General features: G+C 35.9%; 2 protein-coding genes and 1 non-coding gene across 3 annotated transcripts; 2 read left to right on the top strand and 1 right to left on the bottom strand.

Annotated features, from left to right (window-relative positions):
- Positions 1-1730: 1730 nt before the first annotated feature.
- SNRK2.3 (sucrose nonfermenting 1(SNF1)-related protein kinase 2.3) lies at positions 1731-6672 on the bottom strand. The gene is made up of 9 exons (XM_086242903.1): positions 6067-6672; positions 5454-5528; positions 5257-5358; positions 5111-5164; positions 4920-5012; positions 4098-4190; positions 2967-3071; positions 2782-2880; positions 1731-2284 (listed from the first exon to the last, which is right to left on the bottom strand). Exons 1-9 carry the CDS (start codon positions 6241-6243, stop codon positions 1997-1999), a joined length of 1086 nt encoding a protein of 361 aa, XP_086099029.1. The 5' UTR covers positions 6244-6672; the 3' UTR covers positions 1731-1996.
- Positions 6673-10554: 3882 nt separating this feature from the next.
- On the top strand, positions 10555-10627 carry TRNAK-UUU (transfer RNA lysine (anticodon UUU)). Its single transcript has one exon. It is a non-coding gene; the product is annotated as a tRNA-Lys (tRNA).
- A 7720-nt stretch (positions 10628-18347) lies between these two features.
- LOC147284486 (Homeodomain-like superfamily protein) lies at positions 18348-20677 on the top strand. The gene is made up of 5 exons (XM_086242902.1): positions 18348-18633; positions 18754-18977; positions 19095-19497; positions 19905-19981; positions 20120-20677. Exons 1-5 carry the CDS (start codon positions 18435-18437, stop codon positions 20378-20380), a joined length of 1164 nt encoding a protein of 387 aa, XP_086099028.1. The 5' UTR covers positions 18348-18434; the 3' UTR covers positions 20381-20677.
- The last annotated feature ends 1729 nt before the right edge of the window (positions 20678-22406 follow it).

Here is a 22406-nt window from a genome sequence, read left to right as displayed (position 1 = left end):
TTTAGAAATCCTTTTCCCTAAGGGCACATACATAGCCCTCTCTTGCCTTTAAGTTTAAGCTGTAGGTGCGAGCAATATTTACTCTTGCATTAAAGTTTAGTTAGATTGATTTTGACGTAATTACAATTATGAGGGCACAGGAGTTAATCAAAGGAGCACTATTTAGGCTGTTGGACGTTGTCGTTGGCCAAGCGATTACAAAGAGTACCAAGTTTCAACACATTCTCGAACATCTCAGGTTCACGATACACTCTTTGCAACAATTGTGCATCGAGCAGAGTAGTTTGATAGGAGAGCGTGAACTGGAATTGAATCTCCGAAAAGAAGAAATAGAAAATCTGAAAAGACGAGTGGAGGAGGGCGTAAAGCTCGTTGCCACGCTCCCCGAGTTTCCTAAGTGGGAGTGGAACTACTGCTGCTGCTGCTGCATAATAGATAATGATCATGACACCCACCACGACATTGTTGTATTGGATAGGTCTCTCGAAAGACTGCTCGAAAAACTCAAGGTGCAGAAAGCGAGGGACGTGAAGGAGTTTTTAGAGGCAAGCACAAAGAAAGACAAACTTGATGGAGTGATTTATAGAAGACTGTTTAAAATAAACAAGTTACTGCACCAGAAAGCAGGAGGTGTGATACTTATGGAGGAGGCAACATTGCTTTCAGGAAGTAATACAGAGACATTGCAAAGAAGGGCTGATACAGAATTTGGGATGCTGTTTGATGCAGTTAAAGAAGTGGAGTGCAGAAATATTAGGACATTTAAACGCCACCTTGGAAATCTCAAGTTCACACTGAACTACTTGAAACCATTTATAGAAGAGATTGCACAACATAATAAGGTATTGGATCGCCCATTGGAGGAACTAAAAGATTTCGTAACACAACTGGCGGATGGCGTAAAGCTGGTTCGCAAGTGCTCCAAGCTTAGTCTGTGGACCGGCTACAAAAAGCGTAGCTACAACTTCAAACTCAATCAATTGGATGCATTGCTTCAAAGACAGTTAAGAATATTGAGAGAACGGGTAGCAATGCATGAGAGGGAGTTACTGGTAAAAGCAAGAAATTTACAGATGATCGAGACCATTGAACGGAGTGTTAGCATTGTGGTGCAAAATCAAACGGAAATTAAAGGTTCATGTAGTGCAGTACCTGAACCTCCATCGCGGAGAGTTGGATTGAATGTAGTGACCATGCGGAGGACAGGGGATGTGAAGAAGGAATTGGTTTCAGCAAGCAACGCCAGAGAGGCGGCAAGAGTCAAAACAAATTTGAAGATATCAACCTAAATTGACTCCACATTCTTCAATCTTGAAACCTGTCTTTCCTCAATAAAGGTTACAGCGAAGCAACGTCTGATTATGTGTTTCAAACTCCTCCTGATTTCCTCCTTTTCTTTTCCTTAATGTTTTGTTGAGATATTGCATAGCACCAACAGTGTAGTAAACCAACTGTAAAACTTCGGGTTGCTAAATATTACACAATTTAACTTTCCTGCTACAGTTGGGCAAAAATACACAAGCAAGAAAGGAAATAATCTATGAATATTTATATTATAACTGCAAGTCGACTGCCTTACATAGTATAAATACCTTCTTTATGCCACAAGAAAACAAACAAGAAGAAAGTAGTAACTAAATTATAGAACCAATGCAAAGCAGCAAAAGCGATAAATAGACAAAAGTTAAACAGAAAGGGAGGGTGTGGATTTTAACATGTGTCTAGTAAAGATCCATCACTTGCCACCCTCAGATAGCATTAAAACTCAAATTCCTCCACACATAAAGAAAGGTATACAACTACGTGTTATAAATATATGACAGACTCCAAGGAGCATTGATGATAGCATAATGTCTTCCACTGTCGTATTATCTACGCTAATCTATCAGATACACTCTATTGCACATTCTCTTTGCTAATTTTTCACAGATCCATAGGGCCCCAGAGAACTACACTTGTAGTAATCTTTTCCGACTACATCCACAAAGCACCACAATTAAATTGCATAGACTATTTCCCCACTGCTATCAACATCTAGTTCAGACTCTGAATCTAAGTCATCCATATCGTCATCCATGTCAAAGTTATCAAGGAACGGGCTAAGACCATGAGTTCCAACTGCTGGTATAGTGGCCTCAGCAATTATTTGCATGATTGTATCAATGCTTTGCATGGGTTGATCAGGCTCTTCAAATTGGTTACCCATCGTCATCTCATCCATCAAGTCTGCGGGGAGATTCTTCAAGAACCACTCATGGTTCTTTATCTCAGGAATGGTAATCCTCTGTTACAAACATATCCATGAACAAGGTCACAACCAATAATAAAGAAAGCAAAAGAAACAAGCGAGATTCTCAAGTTCTCTACTGATTGAATTGCCTAAAACAAGAGAACAAAGAAACAACTTTCAAGATAATTCTCTATGTATAAGCATGTAAGTTCATAATTTTCTGGTGTATTATTGACATGTAACAAAGTCCAAATATTTCTCCAATGCCTGGCACCAGGTGCTCAATAACGGGAACTTGGGAGAATAACAAATGTATTAAGTTGAAACAGTTTTTCCAGGTTAAATTTCCTGAGGAACTCCTACATGGAAATTTATACTTGCCAGCCCCCTTGAAAAACAGAAGGCCTTAGAACTCCTAACTGTGAAGTTTATACATATTCATATGCTACTATACAAGATACAAGTTTTAATAAAAGGAAAAGGCAATAACAAATCATATATCTCAAGTTGTAGTGCAGAACAAACTCTACTCTGGGATAAGATAAACTAACCGCAGCAGGATCTGGGACAAAAATTCTTGATATCAGTTCTAGACACTCGCGAGATATTTGAACAGAATCTGGAATGGAATACTGGACACTGAGTATTCTCTGCATGGAGGCAATAAATAACAGATCTTGAGTCAAAGCGATTTACATTTAAGAGACATTTTGTATTGATAAGGCCAAATGCATACTTGTATAGTCTTCCGGAAATCCTTTGGTTCATCAGGATCCTCAAAAGGATATGCTCCCATCAACATCACATATAAGGTGACCCCACACGACCATACATCTGCAGTCTGATATTGTAACACAAGATCAAAAAAAAAATTCTCGATTCAATAATAGAGGTTTTAACACTTTTTGAAACTTATAAAAAATTCACTTCATAGATATGAAAATAAGATTGGGTTAAGAAAAGAAGATATGCAAGACCAACTGTTTGTATGTTCTGTTCAAGCTCCAAGTCCAGACGTGAGCTGTAATACACATTAACGGATGCATTTAAGCAGGCCTAAAGTGAAGTCAGTAACTATCACAATGTTTTTTCGTGATAGGCATAGAAATACAAAATGAAAATTAAGGAATAACCATCTAACATGAAAAGAAGATGAATGCAAACTCATGTCTATTTCTAATAATAAAAATGGAGGGGACTTTAACATCGACGTCTGAATCACATCAAGAGGTATTATCAGGTGCATTGGTAAAACACTATGGCTATCAAGTGCAACCACAGATTTTGATTCTTGGGAGCTGTTCATGAAAAAGGCTAAAGGTTAGGACTATATCTGATATCCCATCCCAGGATCCCGTGTTAATACGACAAAAACAAGGTAATTGCCTTCTTTTTTACGGTTGAACACCTGTTTGGCTGCAGCTCAAACTTGTACGACCCCAGAAAAAGTGAATATTGACCAATGTAAAATAAGTAACTAAGCAACAATAAATCATGTAAGACAAAACTGTTTGATTCATTTTAGTCGCAGTGCTAAAAAGTTATTTGGAGCCATGCAAAGCTGGAATGGTATGTGAGAGAGAATATGTTAGAAACATAAGTATGGGGGACTTCTTCAAATTGCAGTCCCATAAAACACATCTAAATGGGAAAGAAAGAAAAAAATAAAACAAAATTATTATCAAAATTTCAGCTTCAGCCTTCATGGACTACTCCAAAGCAGAATGCTAGCCAATGGTTAAATAAATTTGTTGGTTGCAATAATCAGGGAAATATAAATTCAGTCAATGGTTACCCCTTAACATTGTCGGTAAAACTAAGGGAAATCAGAACTTATGAATTATTAAATATTTTAGAATTCTTTTACCTTGCCATCATACTCTTTCCTCAGTAATACTTCTGGAGCAATGTATGCAGGAGTTCCCACTGTAGATTTTGGTTGCGAATGAAGCACTGAAGACTGAAAAAATACCCATAATCAGATACATAAAACATACGGATCCCATATAGCCATACAAATGGATTTATAATAAGTTAACTCTTGATCATTTATACAGGTATCAGAGCAGATCATTATCTCTCATGATATGAATAATGGTTAGATAAGTATGACCCCATCAATATGCACACAGAGCATATAATAAAAGGGTGGAACAGGGATCAGGTAGGCCTTAGACCTAACTCTTGCGTAGAAAATGCATGCATGAGAGAGAGAGAGAGAGAGAGAGATCACATCAAACCACAATAAAATAAGAAAAACAAACACTAAAATGAAGGAAATTTTTCTGAAACCACAATGGCCAACAAAAGGTATGTTACTCCATTTTTTATTGTCCACTGAAGGCCCATTGGATCTATGGGACACACATTGAAGGCAGAATTCGAACCCAGGTCCTTGGATTGCCAAATGAGTTTACCAACTAAGCTACACACCTTCATTAGAAACCACATGATCAATGTAATTTTCCTTAACTTGAGAGCTCTAACATTAGAAATAAGGTCTCTAACAAGTTAAAGAGAATTCTGGATCAATTCAAAATTCAAGGCAACTGATATGTGGGAATCTTGCAAATAAGTGCTGCAGATTAGAAGTTTAATTTGTATTAGCCCTTAGTTCACTTTATTCCAATTAAAGATCTGAACACAAAGCATTTTCTAAATAAACAAGAAAGAGAAAAATGACTAGTACCTTTGAATAGCCAAAATCACATATTTTCAAACGAGGAGCTGGGCTTCCATCCAACAAAGTGTTTTCCAACTTCAAGTCCCGGTGGCACACTTGCTTCATCAAGGAAAGTAACCATCCAAATAAATTTTCTATTTGGCATTCCAAGAAAAACACATAAGTCTTACAACAGCAGAAAAGAAAGATTTAAATACCATTGCATGGCAATAACTGACTCCTGATATAAGTTGTTGAAAAAAGAAGCGAGCCTGGACAAAAAGAAACCACAAATATTCAACATGCCAAGTAAAGAAGTGAAGAAAGGGAGACAGGGAAGAATCACAGATATTCAAATATGAACCTCATCCTCGCTGAAGCGCCCTGCATTGCATATTCTCTCAAAAAGCTCTCCTCCAGAAGCATATTCCATTACAATGGCCAGATGAGTAGGAGTCAGAATGACCTATAAAGTTGAATTCAAAGCAGATTAGCAGCTAACTAGCCTTCTATCATAAGAAAAATGTATACCAAAAATCTTCTCATTAAGAAAAAGCTAACCTCTTTAAACCTAACAATGTTGGGGTGCCTCAAAGACCTATGATTAATTATTTCCCTTTGAACATTTTCATCAATCTGCAAGACAGAGCACAACCATGAGAAACAAGTGCTCCAAAATCTTATCATTCCATTTTTAGCAACAGAGTTACAATTAATTAAAAGCAATTTTTTTCAACTAGTAGTAATGTACTACCCACTAGCATATCTTAGTTAATCATATAAGAATTTTTCAATACAGTTATCACCCAAAGGTGCATACCTCAATATGTTACTCAGAAATTTAAGTTCTTTAGTTTCTCGTACAGTCGTCGTACGGAATATTATCTTCTCTAACAATTAATCACAATGCATTAATTAATGGAAAAAAAATTATTAAGATCTTCAACAGTATTAGGAAATAAATGCGTGTAATAAAGACAAAAAGGGTAAAACCGCCCCCAAAAATGAGTTCCAAAATCGATCACTATACTAAAATTAGAAACCAGAAAAACAACACCATAACAACACCAACGACTTGAAAAAGGCGAACCGAAATTTCCTTAAATGGACGAGCTTCAAAATTTAGTTGAAACCGCCCCCAACAAATATGAAAGTTCAAAATTACGAAACTGACCTTGTTGCCGCGCTCGATATACTTGACGGCAACGAGCTCCTTGGTCTGCTTGTCCCTCATCAGCCTAGCGACACCGAAATTTCCGGACCCGATATCTCGGACAAAATCGTACCGGTCGCTGTCGTGCATGATCGGCATGTCCATGGCCGGCCCGACCGTCACCGCAGCCCGATCCATTTCGATCAAATTTACAACTTTGCCCCTACCAAAGCCGGTCACATTAGAAGCTCAAGAGCAAGAACAGATACGACGTCAGATTCAGTATAGAGCGCTAGTCACGGCAATCAGATCGGTGACTCGGTTCCGTAGATCCGTGGTGACTCGGGGGACTGAGTTTGGAACTCGGTTGACTCGTCGAGTGGCTTGGCTGAGTATTTTTTGTGATCGGCGATGGATTGGTAATCTGAGATTAACCGTGGAGGGGATGGTGACTTAGAGAAGAGGAAATGATGGTTCCAATGAGATATCTACTGGGTACATGGTGGAATGGGACAAAATAACGGCGTCGTTTATGAGGTTCAGTGCTTGGACACGGCGCCGTTTCGGAGTAGGTTGCTTATTAGTCGCTTTCCTAGCAGCATGGCCTTCCCCTTCCTCTTCCCTCCCTTTTCTGGCGGCTGATTGGTTGGTTCGCTTGTCTGTTTTTGTCGATTTAATTGGCCTAGGCTTTCTCCTGAAATGACGAAAATACCCCCATCTTGGATAATTCTGACAAGAGGAGCGATCCACTGCGGCGCAGCGCAGGTTAAGATAATTTGGTGAAATAATCTGACGGAGGATCTTTTTTTTTTTTTGGCCAAGATCTGACGGAGGATCTTTAATCAAGAAGACTAAACTCAGCCGTCGAGTGCGTAATCCTCTGAAACACGGCGGAGGATATTCAGTGGAATCTAAAATGTATTGCCCGGTTTGGCAAGGCAGCTTGTGATGATGGCATCTGAGATACCAACTCAAAACGATCAAAAATGGAAAAGAAGATAGGGGGGTTTTATATGATGCCAAATTTGCTGAGTTTAGGGTCGTTTTACACTTAGCTGGTGTTTTGGCTTTTATGCTTCTTAGATATTTATTTTGTTTTTCATGAAAATTTGAGTGAATAATTTATTTTATTGTTTCCAAGGCCAAGCAAAACCCTAATGTTCAGTAGTTTGCAAAAATAAATGTATTTTGATCCATAGCAAAGATAGCAATAATAAATCGATCTCTATGTATACCAAATTTGAAAAATAGGTAAAACAAACATTAATTGAAGTCAAAAGATATTCATATTTCATTTGAAGACACCCTAAAACAAATATTTGAGTCTTCTAATTCAAATGTCATTATTTTAGGCATACAAAAACGAAATTAAATACAATTAATATGTTATTGAAAGTAACGGAAAAAAGTATAAGATGGATAAATACACACAATATCATGACTCTTAACTTAATCCAAAACCACTATCAAAAGCCCATAACTCAAGACCTGAATTAAAGATCCCAAGCCAAAGACTCAAGGACTTGGGATGTCAAACTTGAGATGTAAGGCATGACACCTTGAACATGGACCTCGAACCCAAATAACTTTAAAACCAGAAGCTCAAATTCAAGACTTCTGGTCTTGATGTTGGATTAGAGTGACAAATCTAAGGTTTTATTTGAGAGTCTCGAATTGTTGATTGTCAGACTTACGTTTTAAGTTCAAAATCTTAAATTTAGAGTCTTAAATTCATAATTGTAATTCTCATATTTTAGATCTTGAATCTCATGTCTAAGTCTTAATTAAGTGTATTGTAGGAATGGAATGGACCTCACTACCATATTATTTGGGAATACTCAATATGTTTTGGTTGAATGACTAAACGAGAATAATACTTATTTTCCATTCCTATGTGGGAACTAAACATTACAAATGATCCAAAAAGAATGAGTTATTCCATTCCATTTGACCCAACCAATCACTACCTATAAAACCTTATAATAATCTCCGCATTCAATGGCCCAATACCACATCCACCCTAGTCTTATAACAATTGTAAGTTTGGTCAAGAATTTATTGGGGTTCTTTTTTCTAGTTGGGACGAAATTATTGTAGTTACAATTGTGGGAATCTGGAATGATTCCCTTGAAGGTACCTTTATTCAATTATTCTGATTCAGGTTCTTATTATTCTAATTAAAACTCAGCCCCTTTCTTTTTTCTCTTGGCCCTTTTGGACGGTTGGACCAACATATAGGCTTAATAGGATAAAGTTAAATAAGTCCGTAAGCAAAGGATAATGCTTTGTGGGCTATTGTCTAATGAGTGGGACGTTGAATTTCATGTCCTTTCTTCTCCCTAAGATATTGATTTCTTTAAAAGGATATGATGCATGCATGTAGATCAAATTACCTCTCTACCCCCAGATTGGCAATCCCTACTGTTAATTCTCTCTCTTTTGTGGGCTGGGCCGGGCTATAGCCTAGTCCAGCCCTCCATAGTTTGGTCTCTGGATCGAAGCAATTAAAATCAAGTTGCAGGTTTTTATGAGAGAATTAAAAAAGTACTTTGTGGTTAGCTATTTGCTTGAAGATGTATATAAATTATATAAGTTTGAAGCCCCTCATCAATAATTGTGTCTAGTATAAAACTGTGGTTAACTAAGGAATAATAAATGATTTAGAATATGGTAGAAGAACAATATTCTATCATATATCGTGCATGCATATGAGATCATGACAACTTTGAAGAGATATATATAAAATTGTGCAAGATCGAAAAGATTGCTTTGCAGTGAAGACAGAGTCAAGAATACGATTCTCTTTAATTAAGACAATAACAACTACCATGGCCAAAAAAACAATAACAAGTACATATTTTTTTGTTTATTGATGAAATGCTTCTTTAGGAAAGATGCTTCTGTCATGTTTGGTAGTATTTTTAAAAGAGTTAAAAAAAACTTTCAAATAGTTAAAAAGTCTTTTCCTTGTGTTAGGAAAAAAAAATAAATGCGTTTTAAGATTTTAGAAGCACTTAGAACTCTTTCTGGATGAGTACCTCGAGCACGTTTGGCACTGCTTTTTAGAAGCACTTATAATTAGTAGTGTTTTTGTTAGAAACGCTTCTACTCATAAATACATTAAATTTTTATAAAAAATTCAAGTGCTTTTTGAGGAAGCACTTGAAGTCATGTGCTTCTCAAAAAACCACTTAAAAGCGCAACAAAAAACACTTTTATTAATCTGAAAGCGCTTTTACCAATTCTAAAAATAGTATCAAACAAGTCCTAATAAATGCTTCCAAGTACATTTATAAGAAGCATTTTGATTTTTGTAAAAATGTTTATAACAAAGTGATTCCAGTAAAAGCGCTTCTTACAAAAGTACTCCCAAACATGCCTTCATGTGCTTCTCATGTTGTTTGTGTTATATAATTAAAAATATATATAAATATGCATTATACAGTCTATGGTTTGCTCATTGCAAGCTCTGAGTTGACATTGATATGTTTTGTGATGGTTTGGTGTAAGTGAGGCTGCACTATTCTGTAGCTTCTCCGTGACAAGGCTGCTCATTGCTTGCTGCATTATTTTTTTGTTGGCTGGCAGTTGTTTGCATTCATTTCTCTTGCTTATCCATCTTAGCTATCACTTCTGAAAACCTTTTTAGTGCACTACTCAGTAGTCTTCTCATTTCTCAATCCAAAATTCCAAATATGGCTCTTGCATTACTTGTTGGGTCCCATAGCCAGCTTCAAAATCATTGAGACTTCTACTTTCCACATTTAGGTTACAGCATATTTATTTGCATTCAGGCTTCAGTTTGGGAAACTTTATTTGGGCTCAGTGATTGCAAGAGAAGGAATTTTAAAGCTGTGTTATATAGGAATGTTATGGTAATTAGTATGTATTTTTGTGGCTTTATACGGCCACTCTCTTTATAAACTTGTCATGGAAGTATGTGAAACAAATTTTAATTTGGTTGTTGATAATGGGTTAGTTAATTACAACACCGATATGGATCGACATTGATACTAAAATTAACTCACATTTTTTCTTAAAGTATTATAAATTCATCACTTTTTTCTCATACATTTTAATACACTAAAATTTTAATATACTACAACAACATATTCATAAAGAATCTATATGATAAGAGAAGACTAATATATGAGGATAAGTTGAAACAACTTTTTGATGTTGACTCCTTCAATGTTTCTTATTATTAGAAGTTCAAAATGTGGCATTAATGGAATAATGCCATAATGGTATAATATAAAGCCTCCCTAGTCCTGCCTACCACTGGCATTTATATGAGGGGCTGCTCTTATGTGAAAGATTGTAACCACTACTCAGCTTGAATCACAAGTTGAGGAGGACTGGGCTTGAAAGTTGAAACAAGCCAGATTATAAATAAGCCTGGGCTAGAAGTCTAGGCCCAACAAATATATGCCACCGAAGTCTAACAATAGTTGGGCAATAGATATGAATTTATACAAATAGAAAAACAGTGGGAGAACAAACAAGTAAGCCGTCTTAGCTCAGCTGGTAGAGCGCGTGGCTTTTAACCACGTGGTCGTGGGTTCGATTCCCACAGACGGCGAATATAGTCTGTTTTTTTCCACTTTCCTTTTTTGCCCTTTTTGCCAAGTACGAGCGGTACGTAATACGATACCGTATGGAAGAATACAAAGATAGTGGAAAACACGTAGATGAAGCATTAAAAGCAAGCATTGGAGATAAAGAAAGAGTTGTTGGGACACGTGTTAGCACCTTAGCTCTTATGCGGCGAACCGACTGATTAAGTCCATCAGTTTGCCATGTTCTGCACAATTTTGTCTAATCCAATCCTTTCCTTAAGGACCAAATTACCTGTTTCGTCTACACGTAGCAATGTAGCTCATCATCAATAATTGAATTTTTGTGCATGCAACAAAAATGGACCACGCCATTTTGCAATTTTTGTACATACATTGATTGAATTTATTATTTTACCAGTTTTTTTAGATAGATTGGAAAACATTGAAACCTTTTGGTAGACAAAAATATGGAATAGTTTGTTTATTATATTTCTAATTCATATTTTCATTGAATTTTTAAATTTTTAACTTAAGAGTTCTTTATTGAAGGCTAACTCATTGCTTATTAGCAACAATTATTGTATTTTACTTGCAACTCCAACTCAATTATTGTCTTTTTTTTATTTCTTTCTATTTTACTTAACCCAATTACTCTCTCTCTCTCTCTCCCTCTCTCCCAAGCTCATAATTACTAGTTAGCAATAACTTTTCCCTCTCTTTTTCTTCTTTTTCTTAAAGTGGGGCCAGTAATGGTTAGTGTTTACAGTTGTTATCTGTTTAGCTGGTCTTGTCTCTAACCTAATTGTTGTCTCACTTTTAATAGGGGTCCTAATGCGTATTAGAATCAAACTATAGATTTCTTTCCTTGAAACCCTTTCGCACTGTGCTATATATATGTATATAGTAATATAGAATTCAAGCATTCCAAAAAGAACAAGCATGCATGTGTACTTGGTCCAGTACTTGATCAATCTATATTTGCATGCATTATGCATAGACAGAATAAAATGGTTATTAGGAGCTGGGCAACCTATATTAAACGGGTGTGAAAGTTTATAGGTATATATATATATATATATAGGTCTATTTATCTTCACATTTCTAAAAAGATTTCAAATTAATTTGGTCCTCTCACCTTTAAAAATGTACATCTGACAGACCAGTAATATTCTTTTTTTTTCTTTTTTCTTTTTTTTTTTTGGACGAATGCTTTTCATGATTGAGAACAATTACATCATATCTTACAGCTAGCCAGCAGCAATGTAAAACAAGAAATAAACGTGGACCACACAAAATGTTCAAATTAAACATCATATCAAACCAAACTCCAAGTCTCCAACCAGGATAAGCCATATGACTCATATGCAACAAATGACAAGAAAGAAAAAGGCACCAAGATAATCAACAGCTCGCCTCAAGCCTGTGGCTCGAACATTAAAATTTTATTCCGGAATGGTCAAGAATTTAAATGCATTAATTAATTACTAGGAGGTCATTATATAATTTTTTTAATAATTTTCAGAAAAGTCATAAATATTTTTTAAATTTTCTTAAAATATGTATAGAGCTACTCAGCTACATATATATAGGTTGGGGGCCGGGGCTACCTCACACACGCATGTAGCTCCGCCCCCGGCCTAAACATGAGGCCAATCGGACTCACTGTTGAGGGGCTCATTGTAGTACTCTGTGAATCTTCATCATCCAAATATCAATAATACTAAAAATACTAACTATATCTTGACTTTTATTAACTAAAATAATGTGACTGTTTTTTATTGTAATAAACAAATGAGGTCGAGAATGAGCTCAATTATTAAACAAATAAAATACTACCATATTAATTAGTTAAGACAATAATAAATGCTTTTATTACTATGGTCTTAATATAATAATATAAGTATAGTAACTAATGGTAAGGAGAAAGACTTACTCAATAATCATATTTTATTTTATTTTATTTTATTACAATATATAGAGGATCAAATGCTCTTAATTAGTATAGTTACAACAAGTTCCTACTAGTAGGTTGCAATTAGAGCATTGTTTAACTTCCAAATTACAAGTATATATAATATTGATCTGAACAGATGAAATGAACCTAACTCATTTGGATAGGTGATTGTGATAGTAGACCCATTTTTGACATGCTAATTCCGCTGATCAACTAATGAGGGTGGGAAACAAGGAAAGCCATAATAATAATTATTTATATAAAAAACTAGACATAAGTTATACAAGTTATCCTTAAAATTCTTTTCTTTTATGAAAGTCCCATAAATTTTCTTTTGCTTTTTCTTATGAGCTAATTCAAATGTGTATTTTTCAAAAATGCCAACTAATACTATATATTATAGTTGTTATATAATAACTACTACTACATTTCCTTAATACCATATTATAGGAGTAATGTATACATTATATATCGTGATAATTTTCGTATATAGTAAGACAATATATTTTCTATTTTCATTTTACTTTTACTTTTACTTTTACTTTTTCCATCTCATCGTTGCTGTATTATTATTATCCAACTAAAAATTATTCACCTATATATAACATTTTAAAGGATGAGATGGTGGCCAACTCGAGAATATATTTGGAGAGCTTGGCCAAGCAGCACCCTCCGGGTACTCCGTTGGAGTCGATTCCAGTACCCGATTCCGATGTCGGACTTCGTATTATGATAGACTCATTGGGTGTTAGGTCTGGTAAGAAAATACGCGGCATGGGATATGGGCGGATTCGTGATGTTCGATCCTCGTCTTCGTCTTCATCTTCTTCTCAGCCATCTGCAGTCGTCGCAGGGTTGTCCGCTCAAGTGAAGAAGTTGCAGGAGGACTTACGAGCTGAGAGAGCGGAGAAGGAGGCGTTGTATGCTGCATTGACCAAGGCGATACCTGGGTTTGTCCCGCCACCATCTTCTCATCAACCTCCGTCAGATATGAATGATGATGATGCTACTAGTTTAGAATAGATTGACTATTAGGGTTATTACTACTTTGTATGGATATTTTGATATATAAATTTATTAATTTTGTTTTATATAGTTTTTGAATAAAGAATTTTTTTTAAATATTAAATTCAAATATATAATCTAAATAAAAAAAACAAATTTTTTTTAAAAAAAAATATGTTTAGGCGACGAAATTTTTCGTCGCCCAAACATGGTTTGGGGGACGAACATAACTATTCATCGCCCAAAATAATGTTTAGGCGACGAACAATGTCGTTGCCTAAAAATATTTTGGGCGATGAATAGTTATGTTTGTCGCCCAAATCATGTTCCGGCGAGGAATAATATGCTTTAGGAGACGAAAAAACTCCGTTGCGCAAGGTGTCTTTGGGAGACGAAATTCGCTGGTTCATCGCCCAAACTCTTGGGCGTCACAGATTGGGCGGCCAAACTCTCGACGAACTGAGTTCGTCGCCCAAACACTTGGGCGACGAAATTAGACTTTGGGAGAGGAACTAGGTTCGTCGCCCAAACCTTTTTTTTTTTTTGTAGTGTATGCTGGAGGCAACTGTTTTATAAAACTAGTCCAAACTGTACAACAATATATTGCATGTCTTAATTCATGAGAACCATATTAATTCCTAACCGTACGTACAACATGATCTTATGTAGATTCTAAAGACAACTCACGCAAATCATTGGCATAAATTCACATTCTCTTCATTTTATCATAGGCGATCTATATAATGTGAATTGCAAATGTAGGAAGTACATTTATATAGGACACAACTTATAATGAAACAAATTGTTTCCATCACAAATCAAAGTTCAATAAATATTTCCACTCATTAATTTATATGATTTATAGAGTACTGTAATTAATTTGGATCAAGTTAATTTTCATCAAACATATAAACAACTATGAGCATTAAAAAATTATTTCATGTACTTTTTGCAAGCTTGTTTATTTATAAGGATCTCACCCAAAAAGAAAGTCAAGGATTCCTCATTTTTTCCACTTTAGCCAACAAAAAACCAAAAATAAGAACCCAAGAAATCATACAATAATTGACAATTAAAACATAATGGATGGTTGCAAATAGTTGTCAGATTGTATTGTATGAGAGAGCATCTTTTGCATTGTCCTACAAGAAAATAAACAAAACCAACCAAAGCCCATCCCCAAAGAATCCTTATCCCCAACAAAGCTAAAACACATTAATTTTTTTTTTAGCCCCCAACAAAATCCTTTTTTTTAGCTACCAACCCTTAAAACCGGATGCTCTGAACACGTGTCCGTCGCAGGGCGAGGGAATCTTTTCCAATAGGAATCGAAATGTTTGAGGCATGAAATTCTGGAAAACCATGCGCGCGATTGTATGTATTGTAATGGACGAGAAAGCACCGAAGAATTTTGGTGAGGTTGTGACCCACGTGTCAGTGGGTGGTTGGTGGTGACACGGGTCTTTGTTCTGTTGTGTGTGGTTAGCGGGGGCCATAACGAATGAGCCATAAATAGTTTTGGAAAAGTTGCTTTGCTGCTTGAAGGAATCTTTCACAATTCACATGACAAACGTTTGGTATTTATCTTCTATTTCATGTTGACTATTGGCCTTTGATGGGCCATTTTGGATGAGTTCTAATTAGGATAATGTTAGAAGATTAAGCCATAATAGTCTATTATCTTATAAGATATTTAATGTGTATACAAGAAAAAAGGAAACTAGATCTCTTGTCTTGTTTCTCTGCAAGGCTGATAGCAGACTTAAATTTGAGGCGCCTTTGGAAAGAGATTGTTTTCAAAAGTTCAGATTTGAGCCTAGTATTAGCCTTGTAGAGAAGCAAAGCAGGACATCCAGGTCCAGAAAAAAGTATTAAATGGGACAGTCGTACCTAATTATCCAATGCTATAACGTCATTTATTTTATTTACATTACAAATTGTCAATTTTTACTTGAAATAATAACAAATGCCAATATATTATTAGAGGACATACAATATACATGTCTCACAATTGGCCCATTGAAGAATATTTTATTTACGGGTAATGATTTATTGGACAGTTTAACAACATGAAATGTTTGAATTGTTATACTGTAAATTTAAAATACACATTCAGTTAAGAGTTAAATGAATTAATAATTCAAATTCACAATATGATCGGGAAAATATTATTAGGTTTTGACCCAAAAAAAAAAAAAAATTATTAGCTGCAACGTGCAAGTGTGTAACATAACTATATACTGCTATCTTATAATTATTTTTTAGATTCAGAATATTAAATGACAAAAATGGAACATTTCTTGTGGATATAGAAAGTAAAGTGAACTAGCAGTCTCTACTGTAGCTTTTATTTATTTATTTATTTTTGGTAAAAAGCTTTTATTTTGCAATTAACACGAACGCTGTTATTTTGACACATTTTCTAGCTGCCCTTGGACTTCCCTTTTGTTTGGGGGGTGCAAAATTGACACCCCAACAACTATTAATAAGTGTTCCATAACTCAAGCAAGAAAATAAGTGCCTCATAGAAACCTGATTAAAGTGGCAGAAAATACCATTAAACATTTAAACCCTTACCAAAAGTCATGAACAAACAAAATCGTTCCCAACATTCTATACCAATTCATGTTATGAGCAAGGGCATAGTTGGTAATAAAAATTATTTCCGACATAAAAAGATGTAAGGAATATTCTATTTGATAACGAAATTACAAGAATTATTACCATAACGTGGTTAAAATGCAAAAGCAATACAAATACTAAGAAGTCGGTTATGCGGTGATCCATCCAAAGTCAAAAGTCGCTTTAAGTGGGTATCAACTATCTTGGCAACACGTGAAATTACCTTCTTTACGACTTTACCTACCATTTATTATTTAATGATTTTTTTGACAATTTTTCTAATGTTTTTTTTCTTAATAGAGCTTTATAACATTCAATTTTTTCCATGTGATTTATCGGATTATATACAAGAGAGGAAAACTTTAAAGCAACAAGTAGGGTGTATACAACTTAAGAGCAATTTAGCTGAATATGTGGAGAACTCATATTAGGTGATGTAGAGTACGTGTGGCCACTCGATTTAACACTCACGGATGAATCTAACTTTAATACTATAAAAAAATTTAGAAGCATTCAACTCAAAATTAATTTCCAATAAGAGAAGAGACCTAAGACCTTTATAAGCATTGACACAATACTATAATTCTCTAATGTGAGACAACATACTTCATATTCTCACTTGTATAACCGTAATAACTCTCGTGGTGTAACCAATTCAATTATTATAATAATATAGGTTGGACCTTGATAACACGTGGAGTCGAGAATCGATTATATAAACATGATAGTGTTACGGTTATAACAAATAATTGAGGAAATTGCACAAATGGTCAACTTATTATTCACTTTGTCCCATGTTGGTCCACAATTTTTTTTTTTTGTGCTATCTTCGTCCACGAACTAGTTAACGTTTGCCACTATGGTCCATTCCGTCAAAATGCCTCAAACGTACGTCAATTTTGATCAAGTGGAGCGCATATGGAGGGGCAAAATGATGATTTCATGTCCCTTATGCAACTCTCTATCTCTCTCTCTACTAGCATGAACGCCGAACCCAAGGAGTGTCGGCGACTTCACCGACCTCTAGATTGAAAGCCAACTAAGCCATTGGCACCCATTGGGTCTCGCAGCGTTCACACCCAGTAGAGAGAGAAAGATACAAAAAGAGAGAGGGGAGAGAAAGTGAGAGAGAGAGACAACAGAGGGGAATGAGGTGACGGCGGGGGGAGGGAGGTGAAGGCAGGGGATGGAGGGCAGCGGGTTGACGGTGGGGGCCGGTGGTAGGGACATGAGAGAGAGAGAGAGAGAGAGAGAGAGAGAGAGAGAGAGAGAGAGAGAGAGAGAGAGAGAGAGAGCGAGGTTGTAGAGGGGATAAGAGGGGACATGAAATTATCATTTTGCCCCTTTATATGCCCCCTACGTAACCAAAATTGACGTCTATTTGGGGTATTTTCACGAAATGGACTATAGTGGTAAATGTCAGCCAGCTCGTGGACGAAGATTGCACAAAAAAAAAAAATCGTAGATCAACGCAGAACAAGGTGAATAATAAATGGAACATTTATGAACTTTCCTCAAAATAATTTGTCCACTCTACCGAATAAACATGAATCCATAATAACAATACTAATGAACACATTACTTACAAAAAGAAGTACTCATACGTACATAAATGGACGCATGTATTCATAAATGCAAATAACACAGAAAAAAAAATAAATCACCATTTGAGTAAATAGGATCATCTTTTAAAAATGGAAAAATATATATAGTTAATTATTCTCAGGTGTTGAAAGTAATTAGGTATGTTGAACAATTCTCAGGTGTCATTTGTCAATAGAATTATCAAAACTTCTGAATATGTTTGCGTTTAATGCCCAAATTGCCCCTAATCTTCTGGCAATAGTACGCCTGGGTCAACGAGTGCGTGGCTTTTAGCCGTCGATTCCTTTTTTAACCCACCTAAAACGAAGAATCTTGGAGCAGCACCCCAAAAAATGAAAAAAAAATACAACCAACGTACCAAAAGTAAAAAAACCAATCAATTACATAACATTTTCGCTGCGTGAGTACGGGTTCTAAAGGACAAAAGATTCCACCGCTTAACTCGGGACCGAGTCAACAATCTGAGTTTCCGAGTTGACTCAGAGACGCGACGACCCGAATACGAGTACTGAATCTTTGTGTCCTGAATCTGAAAAATTCCCTTACACATATAAATGGGGTCGCTCTGTTCCTTATCAGGTTTATCTGGGCAATGCTAGAGACCGAGAAAGAGAGAGAGAAAATACAGGAAACCGAGTGTGAAAATGGAGCTGAGCTTGGATTCGAGTTTGGGGTTTGTCCCGAAAACAATCTCCGAGTTTCTTGCGCAAGTCTCAGCCATTGAAGACAGCTCTCAGAAGTCGTCGAAGCTTGATGACTATGTGAAACGACTCGAAGATGAAATGAGAAAGATTGAAGTTTTCAAGCGTGAGCTTCCTCTTTGCATGCTTCTGTTAAAGGATGGTGGGTTATCTTCCTCTTTATCTCTTTGTTTCTCTCTGTGAATTTGTTTTTTGTTTTTGTTTTTAAATTTTTTGAGGTGGGTTTTTGATAATTGGTTGGTTTGGTTTGGTGGGTTTGTAGCAATTGAGAGGTTGAGAGAGGAAGTAATGCAGTGTAGGGAAATAGAAGATCGGCCAGTGATTGAAGAATTCATACCATTGAAGAGTAATTCTGATGAGAATGGAGGGGTAGTTTTGGGAAAGGAAAATACTGACAAGAAGAGCTGGATGAGCTCTGCCCAGCTTTGGAGCACAAATATCAACTTTGATTACAACAAGCAAGACTCTGTATCAGAACTCAAACTGGTTAAATTCTAATTTTTCTTGTTTGTTTTTTTTTTTTAATAATAATAAGAATGCAATTTTATTGGGATTTTGCAGAATGTAATTTTCATTGTTTTCTCGATTTTTTGAATATGGCAGAGAAATGAGGAAGATGATCGGTCTGTGTCTGAGAACCCAATTGAGATGAGTAATAAGAGAAGCAGGGGAGGGGCATTTGTGCCATTCAAGGGACAGTTTGAGTCTGGTTTTACAAGGACATGTGTGAAGGAAGACAAGGAGGTTTCACAGGTCCCAAGCCTTTCTCTGATGACTCCAATGTCTGAAGTTGGTGGTTCTACTATGAATACAAATTCCAAGAGCAGCACTAGTTGCAGAAATGGTTCTGGTCCATCTTTGTTGGCAGGCCAAGTGAAATTGCAGAGCAAATCTCAACAGCAGCCACAGCAGCAGCAACAACCCTTTAGGAAACAAAGGCGATGCTGGTCACCAGAGCTTCATCGGCGATTTGTAGATGCCCTTCAACAGCTTGGAGGAACACAAGGTTAGAACTTTAGACTAGAAAATGTTATAAGCTAATTGATATTGCTTTCTTGGAAATTAAGATGAGAAAATTATGTAGTGGGAAGAAGTTGAAATTGGAAAATCTGCTTGGTCTATGGTCTTTGGTCTTTGGTCTTTTCAACTTACAATTTGCTTAAGGAAATGAATTTAGTGGGAAGAATCTTGCACTTCCACATATGGAACTATTATAAACAAGGGATGGTTTATTTATTTAGAACATATATACAACCAAAATACTTCATTCTTTATGCTTGGTCTTTGGTCCTTTTCTTTATGTTTCAATGCCAAACTACTTGAATTTAGTCCTTTTCAAATTGTTCGAATCAAATTCTCCTCTATGTTCTGATTCTCTGTGCCCTTTACTTATTTGTGTATTCTGTTTTGCAGTAGCCACGCCTAAACAGATAAGAGAACTTATGCAAGTGGATGGTCTCACTAATGATGAAGTGAAAAGCCATTTGCAGGTTGGTTTTTGATCTGTATAACCTCATTTCTCTCATCTACTGTGTCAAACCTCGTTTCTCTCATCTACTGTGTCATACTTTTCCTGTCTGAATGGTTTATTAAATTATTCATATATTTGTGTGATTGTGTCTGTGCAGAAATACAGACTTCATGTCCGAAAGCTACCACCTTCTTCCGGTGCCCAAGGCAATGGCTTATGGATTCCCCAAGACCACTGTGGAGACCATTCTAAGGCAAATAATTCACAGTCTGGTTCTCCACAGGGTCCCCTCCTTTCAGGTGAGTTTGCCAAAGGTCAATCTACAACAGGAGGTGACAGCACAGAAGCAGAAGAAGATGAGAAATCAGATGGCCACAGTTGGAAAGGTGGGCTTCACAACCCAGGTGGAGATGTATAGTCATACACTAAGCCCCCATGAGTTTTGCAGATACAAATATACATGGGGAATCATATTCTCTGATTTGATGGGCATAGTAAGTAATAAGGGATGTTTAACATAAAGAGAGGGATTTGAAGCTGATGTTTTTTTTTTTTTTTTTTTGAGGCACTACTTAGAGAGAGGTGATGAGAATTTGCCAATGTAATGGGCAAGTTCAGTTTATCCCTCTGTTTCTTTTATACAGGTTTATGTAATGAGTAATGACCACCTATTGATTGTAGAATGTAACATGAAAGTGTTTCCCAACATAATATTCACCTTAATTAATTCTTATGGTTGAACTTCTCTTATACTAGCTATGCTCTAATATCTGAGCTTGAGAGGTCAAATGGAGATCTATCCACTGGGAATCTGCTACATATTGTTTGGCAATGTTTGCCTTCAAGTACTCAAAACTTTTTTGGCATTGAGGTCTGGACCTGACAGTTCCAAACCCTTTTTAACTTACATTGTGGGGATTTGGCATGAAAATAGAACTCCATCCTTCAAAGGAATACAGATACATCTGTAACCAATTCCCCTATGTCTTCTCTCCATGCCAAAATAGAGGCCTTGCCTTGTTGCTTGTCAATTGTCATCATGCAGAGCTCAAATCTGGTTAAACTGAATCCAAAATTTCTCATCTGCTTGCAAATTAAAAGGGAAAAGACCAGAATTTTTAGCCTAGACTGGGTCTTTGCTACTGTAAGTATTCTTTTTACTCTTATTAGCACAAAAATTCAGATCTCAGTGTGCTAATTGCTTTTTACTTTCTCATTACAATTACAAATCTTTGTTGTTTGCCTCAAATTATAATGCAATGTTTTGCAATATCTCTCTCCTAATAAAATGACATGCCATTTACTGAAGCATCTGCCAGCCTCAACTCTGCCATGTATATGGGTATCTGACATTACTGAAATTTCAGTCATTGTCAAATGAAATTTGGACCTAATCAATTTCTTAGCTCTCAACCAAATAGCTTCCATTTTTTATGTTATCCATTTTATACAATGAATAATCTCATCTTACAGCTTGGCTCATGCAAAGACAATAATAGATCCACGACAAAGCAGTCAGTCTCAAGATAAAGCAAGAATTGTTATGAATCTCATGGAGTTGATTTGGTGATCCCCCAAGAATCGTTTGGTTAGAAAATTGAATGATTCAAAAGATAGCCCTCTTTTTTGTATTCCTGTTATGTTGATTAACTACCAAACATTTTTTTCATTTTTTATTCTCGTCAATGTCAACATTTGGTATTTCTTTGTTTTTATTATCGGGTTTATTAGACATAGACATATCTTTAGATTATTTGAGCACATTCAGTGGTGGTTGATGAAAACGTGTTCAAGTCACCTGAAACATCAATGGTTCAATTGAGAAATGAGTCAATGACCCAAGATTTTGGTTTCTGCCCGAGTGTTTGAAATGGGACTTTGTTTTATGTCAACCATTCAAGAAATCCACTACTTGTCAAGTATACATTTTCTTGATTGCCGTAAACTATGGCTTGTTTAAAAGTATAATAAGTATTTAGCTAAAATAAATTAAAGTATTTTCTTAGTAGAAAAGCACTTTAGCTGTTAGAAATTGGGTGGGTTAAGTATAATTATCTCACGATGAATAAGTTTCTATAAAATATTGTGTATATTAAAACATGACATCTTTTTAAATTGCATCGATACTTTTTAAGATAAAACTTTATATTTGTACTTACTTACGATTGTTAATTTGAAGACAATATCGATGCAACGTGATGGTATTGAAAGAAGTAAATCATTACTAAATTGTGTCAGAACTCGATAATTTGGCTGGAACGCATGACACATGACTATCATTCGAGGTGAAGTAAGCACATGATCAATTGGTGACTCAATTGCCTAATAGGTGGAGTAGCTCAGAGAAAATTCCTAGAGCCCAAACTAGTTTAAGCAACTCAAGAAAATCCTGATTGAGTTTGAAGTGCAACTGTAAGGACCAACCAATGTTCAAGGTGGAGTTG

The sequence above is a fragment of the Dryas octopetala genome, chromosome 5 (assembly GCF_963921425.1).
Source record: "Dryas octopetala chromosome 5, drDryOcto1.1, whole genome shotgun sequence".
Lineage (NCBI taxonomy): Eukaryota > Viridiplantae > Streptophyta > Magnoliopsida > Rosales > Rosaceae > Dryas > Dryas octopetala.
This window is presented reverse-complemented; position numbering and strand designations above follow the sequence as displayed.

What these genes read in the sequence shown, in the direction of transcription:
- SNRK2.3 (XM_086242903.1), bottom strand. Translation starts at nt 6,243, where the DNA reads ATGGATCGGGCTGCGGTGACGGTCGGGCCGGCCATGGACATGCCGATC. An exon ending in GGAAAGAGTATGATGGCAAG is followed by an intron (nt 3,072 to 4,097) that starts GTAAAAGAATTC and finishes TTACAATATCAG; the next exon opens with ACTGCAGATGTATGGTCGTG. An exon ending in TTGTCCCAGATCCTGCTGCG is followed by an intron (nt 2,285 to 2,781) that starts GTTAGTTTATCT and finishes TGTTTGTAACAG; the next exon opens with AGGATTACCATTCCTGAGAT.
- LOC147284486 (XM_086242902.1), top strand. Translation starts at nt 18,435, where the DNA reads ATGGAGCTGAGCTTGGATTCGAGTTTGGGGTTTGTCCCGAAAACAATC. An exon ending in CATGCTTCTGTTAAAGGATG is followed by an intron (nt 18,634 to 18,753) that starts GTGGGTTATCTT and finishes GTGGGTTTGTAG; the next exon opens with CAATTGAGAGGTTGAGAGAG. An exon ending in CTGTATCAGAACTCAAACTG is followed by an intron (nt 18,978 to 19,094) that starts GTTAAATTCTAA and finishes TGAATATGGCAG; the next exon opens with AGAAATGAGGAAGATGATCG.